The 8,788-nt window shown below is 36.5% G+C and overlaps 1 protein-coding gene across 1 annotated transcript in view; it reads right to left on the bottom strand.

The window, feature by feature from the left end:
* Positions 1-55: 55 nt before the first annotated feature.
* gnal (guanine nucleotide binding protein (G protein), alpha activating activity polypeptide, olfactory type) overlaps positions 56-8,788 on the bottom strand; it is a 65,796-nt gene continuing 57,063 nt past the window's right edge. Inside the window, exons 10-12 of the mRNA XM_026924859.3 lie at positions 5,839-5,969; positions 3,277-3,344; positions 56-2,970 (exon numbers count right to left, since the gene is read on the bottom strand). Of these exons, the coding sequence (XP_026780660.1) occupies positions 2,824-2,970; positions 3,277-3,344; positions 5,839-5,969 (346 nt within the window). The 3' untranslated portion in view covers positions 56-2,823. The remainder of the gene's footprint in view (positions 2,971-3,276; positions 3,345-5,838; positions 5,970-8,788) is intronic.

The following is an 8,788-nucleotide window of genomic DNA, read 5'->3' as shown; positions in this document are numbered from 1 at the left end:
TAATAATGGGGGTTATTCTTCATCTCAGTGCTGGTTGTATAATAAAACACAATAATACTTTTAGAGGTATTTTATTTGCAAAATTACATTTCTTCTGACATTTCCATTCTAAACAAAGATGATGGGTGTCTAATGTGCCTCTTTATTAAAACAAAAATTAAGAAATCAACAAAAACGTTAAGTCCTTGAAGGCCAGACACAGAGTTTTGTATGTTTAATCTCTCAGTCAGTTATCAATCAATATTTGTACATGGAGAAGCCTCAGAGCAAAGAGAATTAGCTTATCTACCAGTAATGCAACTTCACCATACAGCTTTTGAGCCTACACATGGCCTGTCTCAGTCATCTGCACACTCATCTTCTGAGGCTGTAATATTGGATTGATTTGGGGGAACCATATACAGTATATAGTTTTCTGTCTTCAAGCTCATTCAAGAGACTCTCCAAGCTGATCTGCAGAATTTTCTCTGCTGAGAACAAAATCAAATAAACCTGTAGGCTGAGGATTGTAGAAGGTGTCAGGGTTTTTTTTCCTTAAGCAAATTTAAATGTGTGGCAGAATTACAACTTAAGCTTATATTTGATCAGGTGAGGATTAAGGGGCAGACATAAGGGCCCAGCAGTGGCTTTCTGGCAGGTCTGGGCTTTGAATTTACAACCTGTCAATCACAAGCATCTTGTGATTGATTGATTTGGCATTTTCAAAGGCCAAAGCCCTTTGAAAATAAGGTTAAATCTAGAATCCTTAAGGGTACTTTTGTTATGCCTCTGGGGGTTCTATGTAAAACCCAACAACTGTTTCCATATCAGAGAGGATTATAAGCAGAATCCTTTTAGAAAGCTAAGAACTCTTATCTACCCAAAGAACTATCAACTATCTTTTTATGGGTCCCTGTTAAGCTGCTTCTGACAAAAAGATTAAAAAGAAAGTAAATGGTTGGTGCATTTTAACAATAAAATGGTATGATGATCAATTAGATGAATGTGTGGTTACATATTAGAAGTAAGTAATGAGGACACAGTCGTTCTCCCACACAAATGAAATAATCCCATTTTGATTGACCGCAATACCTCTTGGTATCTTTTCACATTTTACTGTGTAATCATGCCGGATAAGGCTCTGCGATACCCCGTTAGCTGTGAGGATGGCCAATCAGTGCCTGCATGTTACTGAAGGTTAAGGGACAGTCAAACCTTCTACAGTACACCCTACCTAGATCCATGGCTATGCATACAACCTCACTAGACATTCATAAATATGTATACGCATAGGCACACACATTTCTATGTAGAATTGTACATATAGGTTTATACAATATAATTTCTGTTTTAACCTTATAAATGTATATGTACACATATATAAATATAAAAATGCTGATGTACAACTTGGGTTGAACACAACAGGGGATGTGGGTATACACATGCATGCAGGCACATACACATGCATACACACATTTACAGCTGTAACCCTGTGTTACACACCTCACACACGCATTTCATGTTTGAAAATATGCATCCTACTATGTCAGCAGGCTCCGAGTTCGGACACTTAAAGTGTTTTCCAATGGTTTTTAAAGCTATCAAGAGTTCTAGAAAGGGAAATTGAAACTCAATGAAAGAAAAAAAGAAAAAAGCATGTATTCAATTTTCAACTTTGCAATTGGTAAGTGGTTTCTTTTGCATATTTTATACAAGATTTTTTTTTTTGCCTAATTTCCATTTTGTACTAAAGACCATATGATTCCATTTTCTTTATAAACTAGAGAGAAACGCATTTCTACAGAGAGAGCGAGCGAGCGAGCGAGCGAGTGAGAGGGAGAGAGAGAGGGAGAGAGAGAGATTCCCCATCAGCAGGCTGTGCTGCAGTTAAGATTTGACATCAAGCTGTACAGTGCCATCAAAAATGTATTTATATCTAAATCCTCATTTACAGGTACAGCTGTAATCAAAGGCACAAGGAGCTTCTACAATTTTTTTTTTTTCTCTTTTTCAATTAAGATGTACAAAATAACATTACATTTTGCAGGCGTGTGCAAGATAAAGCAACCTTGCACGTTCCTTAGCATAATAAAATAACCCCCCAAATATATAGTGTATGTGTGTATGCGTATTTACAGTACAGTATACACATACTATCCCCACATCAAGAAACTCTCTATGCAAAGAGAGGTATTAATTATCAGTTGGCCACTCAGTCTTCTTATGCAGAAAGTACTGAGGTGCAGAAGACTTCAAGTCCAACGATCCAACATGTCTACACTTTGCTCTTTAAACAATTCCAAACCCCTGCATATTCCTGCAACATTGCACCTCTCACAGAAAACTAATTAAAGAAAAGCAAAACACAATAAAAAGATACTAAAGAGAAAAGTGACAAGTAATAAATATAGCGGTGCTACATAGTGAATTACGCTTCCCGGTCTGCATTTTAGGAACCTGATGAAAAGTGCCTTATCCACCCCTATGTCAAGTACTCCTGAATGACCTTCAGAAGACTGCAAAGGTCAGGCTTCCTTGCCTACAGTTACCACAGATTTCCACTGGGTTGGCTGGTCCACATCCAACCACAGCAAGTAGAAAATCAAAATTAAAAGTCTCAAGAATGAAGAGATACAGGAAACACAAACACACACACACACACACACACACACACACAAACTCACTCTCGTATAAATAAGGAGATAAAGTGGAGGAAAACATGAAAAGTAGAGAAAAAAAAATCACATAAATTTGTCACTTGTCAGTAGTTCACATAGTCCTGCTGAAATCTGGGAGTGGAGAAGAAGTGATCTGATTGGAGAATGGTCAGATTGTGGCAGCCAATCACAAAAGCTCATACTGGCGGAGATGCATCCTCTGGATGATGTCACGACAGTCATTGAAGACACGACGGATATTCTCTGTGTCCACGGCACAGGTGAAATGTGGGTAGCAGTAGTGTTTGTCTGAACCACTTGCGGTGCTGATCCTCTGCAGAAATGCATACACAGATCCTAGCTTACTTAAAGAGTTTGGAAAGTGACCAAACAAATATTTAAATATCATTATCAACTTAATGTATATGAAGGTACACACAGACACACAAGGCTAAAAAATATAAGAAATACATACCAAAGACAAGGCAAATACTCTAATAGTTAAAACAAACAAGCCATCATACAGCTCACACATACTGAATTACACAAAAATGACACGAGTCAAGCTTTGATATACACTGCTGAAAAAAACCAATGAGCAAACATTTTTGGAAGTATGTGATATACTTTTATATTTTACCAAAAATTCGTCCCGGATGAAGAACTTGGCCCTGGTTACTTTTGGATCTTCCCCAGCATCAGGGGTCACTGTAGATAAGAACGTGCATATATCAACATCTGTCCTTTAACTTTAGGATCATGTACAGTCCAAGCATTTTCATCCTTTAACCTCTACCAGTTTCAAAGCTGCAATAAATGTTTAACATATTTGAAGTTGAAGCACATTTTATTTGTGTTACATGAACCACTCACATTGTTGCAGAGACTATATGTCTCAAAAGTATAGTGATAACCGTGTCCCTGTATTGTAGGTTGGCTATACATTTTGTGTTTCTCACAGGTCCAACAGACAGGAGTTTCAAGCTCATGTCTGGTGATTTATTTGCTGCATGCTTTCTGACTATTACATTTGAAATCTTTAATATAAATACAGTCAGGTCCGGAAGTATTTGGACAATGACAGAGTTTTTGTGATTTTGCCTTTATACACCACCACAATGGCTTTGAAATAAAACAATCAAGATGTGATCGAAGTGTAGACCTTCAGCTTTATTTTAAGAGGTACCACAAAAATATGGCATTTACTATTTAGGAATTACAGCCATTTTAAGCAAAGTACTTCCATTTTCAGGGGCTCAAAGGTATTTGGACAACTGACTGACAAGAAGTTAATTCACCAGGTACAGTCCATTCCCTCGTTACTACAAGACAAATGAAGCAGATAAAAGGTCTGGAGCTGATATTAAGTATTGAGTTGGCATTTGGCAGCTGTTTGACTGGAGCTACCAATATGAAGTCCAAGGAGATCTCAATGCAAGTGAAGGAGGCCATCATTAGGCTGAAAAAACAACATAAATCTATAAGAGAGATAGCAAAAACCTTAGGTGTGGCCAAATCAACAGTTGGGTACATTCTTAGAAAGCACTGGTGAGCTCACCAACAGCGAAAGGCCTGGAAGATCACGGAAGACAACTGAAGTGGATGATTGCAGAATCCTTTCCATGGTGAAGAAAAACCCCTTCACAACATCAACATAAGTCAAGAATACTCTGGAGAAGGTAGGCGTATCATTGTCAAAATCTACAATCAAGAGATGCCTTCATGAATGTAAATACAGAGGGTTTACAACAAGGTGCAAACCACTGGTTACATTCAAGAAGAGGTGATTCTTGAACTGATAACCCAATACAGCATGCTTTTCACTTACTGAAGACAAGACTGAAGGCAGAAAGACCCACAAACAAGCAGCAACTGAAGGTGGCTACAGTGAAGGCCTGGCAAAGCATCTCCAGGGAGGAAACTCAGAATTTGAGTTTTGAGAACATGGGCTCCAGACTTTAGGCAGTCATTGACTGCAAAGGATTTTCATCCAAGTATTAAAATTATGGTTATATTTACAATTATGTCACTTTGTCCAAATACCTTTGAGCCCCTGATAATGGAGGTACTTTGTTGAAAATGGCTGTAATTCCTAAATGGTAAATGCCATATTTTTCTGGAACCTCTTAAAATAAAGCTGAAAGTCTACACTTCGATCACATCTTGGTTGTTTTATTTCAAATCCATTGTGGTGGTGTATAAAGGCAAAATCACAAAAACTCTGTCATTGTCCAAATACTTCCGGACCTGAGTGTATGCGTCCTTTAGCAATATTAACAATAACAAAAATAAACAACGTTTTCTGTAACAACGCTGTATCCAGCCAAATCTTATACACTACTTTAAAGCCCAATATTAAGAGTATTGTTGCAAATGTATCATTCAAAGGTAACATTAGAAAGTACTTTTTCAAGTAGTATTAAAAACACAAAATTTTCATTACAAATTATATTATTGACAACAACTTGAGCGAAAAGTAGAATCTTTGAAATATCTACATGAATTTTGACAGTGTTGACAGTGTTGTCATTTTGACAATGACAGTGTGCACTTGAGCTGGCATGGACTCCACAAGTTTGTGCAAAAACCTATGATCCTTTTTAGATAAAATCCATCAGAACATCATCTAAACACATGCTTCAATACAAGAGATTACACATGAGGAAAATCTGACCTTTCGTATAAAGCAGTTAACATGGTCAATATCACAAATTTGTTTAAATTTAAATAGGGAGCGATAAATAGTGCAGAACATTGAACATTTACTTTCTTTGTTTAAATATTAAAGCTTGATTCAAAGTGGCCATATACATCAAATATGGTTTGAGTGAACAGATCACAATGTGTCTCTGAGACCTATATAACCCTGTTTACACTTCACACCGACCACATCACACTGATTACTTACGCAATCACTCGAGACACATTTGCACGCAGGTTTAAAAGGGCCTCAGATTAACTGTTTATGTCCAGACAACATCATTAAAAAAAACACATCAGACATTGGGATTATGAGTTAAGATTCATTGTGCCCCCTGCATTTATTGTTACAGTGTTTGCGTTTTGGACAAATTTGGGCATAATGTTTCATTTATTATTTAGTGATCTAACTGTATGCCATATAAAGTTTTTGAGACACAATCCAAGATTTCTCTCAAATTAGATGGTAAAACAATCATTTGGAGGACTGAAAAGGTGCTACCATCAGGTGGGACTGTATAGCGAGTATACTCGGGGAAGTAATCTTCAAGTTTGGATTTTCCAGCCAGGATCTTTTCTGCCAGCATGTCCTGTTTGTTCAGGAAGAGGATCACCGAGATGGTCCGTAAAAACCTGCAGGAGTCACAGAGACAGAGAGGTACAGTCAAGTACTTGCACCCACCCATAATCTTTCTTTTCACTGCTTTTCCACCAGATGGTGTGATACAGCATAATTCGGTTATTAATTTGAATCCAATGCTAACTTTACCCTGATTGAGTATCTGTGTCAGTTTCAAATTGAATAACGGTACCCATAAAAGTAGGAGGAGCTCTTTGGAGGTTGTGGAGTGGTGACATCAACAACACACTACACACCTACTAAATGCCAGTGCCAATATGGCTTGAGTCGTGATTTGATACTGCATGTTGAAATATTCCCTTCTGAAACAGGAAGTCAGGAAGGGAGCATGTCAGAGATGGAGACTTGAGTTATTACTTGAGTTGTACTTGAATAGCACATTGACTGACTTGTGACTTGACTCAGGCTTTAACTATACTTGACTTGTGACATGACTGGTACCCAAGACTGAAGACTCATAAAATTTCAGCCTGGATAAAAACAGGAATAAAAATACTAATTAACTAGTTCCTTTTCTGACCTTATAATCAGCTTTGTCTGTCAGTTCTGTGACGGCCATGCTCAATAATTCACTGCAGTGCTATTCACATGCAGCTTACAGTGGTAATGTTCAACTCCAGTAAAGCAGCAGGATCATTATCAATATAAGGTTTCCTCAGTATATCAATACTATCAATATTAGTGTCCTCAGTACAATCACTCAACTTTCATGAAAATATTGCAAAACAATTAATTTTTTCAGTGTTTTCATGAATACATCAGTATAATGACCTTAAAGGGGCAGTAGAATCTAATATTGTTTGTCATACTAAAAAGTACTGAACTACACTGCCTCGCCATTTTGGCAGATTTTACTATTTTGTTCTGTTTCAGCACAAAGCTCAGTTACTTTACTACCCAGTAGTAAATACTAAAGTAAAAATGGGGATTCCCTGTCACACACCCCAACACATCTTTCCCATTGACCTTTACATGCAGTAACTGCATGCATACAAAACAACACGTACTTAGTCCATCTGAGAGAATTTCAATGAAAGTCTGAAAGTCAAAACAGTGTGAAAATGCCTTCAGGGAAAAAAAAAACAAAAGCTAAAGGTGTCAGTTACCACCATTTTACTTTAAATGATGTGGACCTCAAGAGGAAATGGTTATCAGCTTTGTCAATACAAGGAGAAAAAAAAATTGGCCATTTTTGGGTGTGTAGCCAGCGTTTCAAACCAGAACACTAAAAGAGGGACATATGAGCAGAGCTGATGAAAATCCCACCATGGAAAGTTCTGAAAAAACAGTGATTCCAGCAATGTTTCCAAAAAAAAAAAAAAAGCACAGAATCTCCTGAATCGCCTTCGCAACCACAAGCAAAGAGGAGCTGAATTGATATGAGCCTGTTAGCTAACAAAACTAGATATTTTATCATGTATTGCTGTATGTAACTGCACTTGTTGTTGTTGTTGTTGTTGCTCTTTCGGCTGCTCCCGTTAGGGATCGCCACCGCGGATCATTGGTGTACGTATTTGGATTTGGCACAGTTTTCATGCCGGATGCCCTTCCTGACGCAACCCTCCCCAATGGGACCGGCACTGAGAGTGCACTGTTGGCTGGGGTTGGTTCCCTGGCTGGGAATTGAACACAGGCCGCAGCGTGTGTGTAACTGCACTCATTGTACATTATATATTTATATATATATAATATATATATATATAATATATATATATATATTTTACAAATATATTTTACAAACATGTTTGTGGCTAATGTATATATCTGACTGTTTTTCATGTAGCTGATAGCATGTTGTTACACCTTTTGTTCAATCTATCTTTTATATCTAATAGCTTAAGTTTTGTTTATCTCACAGTCATATGCTACTTAAAATGTCATAGTCATTTAGCTTACTTTGCACTTTGTTTATCTAGAGAACATTTTTGCTCAACCTACATTTATCTAGATAATGTTTTTGCTCTGTGGTACTCTAACTCGACCAAACAAACAAGGAACAAACAAAGAAGCAACAAACAAGGTTGGATATTGCTGTTGAACAGCATATCAAAAGAACTCTTGTTAACCAAAAAGCCTGTGTATCATATCCTTGTCCACCCTGTCATCTTTATATTTTTAAACAAATAATTCCTATAAGTAATTAAAACATTTTAAGTGATTTTTTTTAATAAACAACAATATCAAATATATTTGTTTTTAGATATTTTATAGAGCAGAATCTGCAACTGGTGTAGATTTGGTTAAAAAACACCTTTTTTTCCCAAAATGATTTTAACAGTAACAAAGAATTAATGTTATAGAAAATAGAGAACACAATATCTATCTGAAAATGCAACTTTTGTCACCACAATGCAATAGAAAATACTTATCTTTTTTGTATTTGTCTATGACAGGCATACTGTATTTGAACAAATTAAAAAGTATTTTATCTTGACATGAATGGTTCTGGAATAGTGGAATACAGCCTATAATTAACCTTCAAAAATATAGAAAATCTAAAATAATTTTTTTTTTTTTGTTACAAGTTATGAGATACCAAAGCACCATATAAGTATATGTGTTACCAGTGTTTCTATGTCTATTACCAAAATGCTCTACACAAAGAGGGGTTTTGTTTACTCACACACAGTAGATAGAATTTATGCATTTTTAGAAAGCTAACACAGCTGTTGGTTATTTTCACTTATTCACTTTCCAACAACGAGAGATTATTCAGACAGGAATACTTTCTTTCTGCCTACTATGTGTGGAACCATGCAGACGTGTCATGATAGAAATTATAATCAATTATTATTATGAGCTACAATAAAAA

This window comes from Pangasianodon hypophthalmus, chromosome 22 (assembly GCF_027358585.1).
Source record: "Pangasianodon hypophthalmus isolate fPanHyp1 chromosome 22, fPanHyp1.pri, whole genome shotgun sequence".
NCBI lineage: Eukaryota > Metazoa > Chordata > Actinopteri > Siluriformes > Pangasiidae > Pangasianodon > Pangasianodon hypophthalmus.
This window is presented reverse-complemented; position numbering and strand designations above follow the sequence as displayed.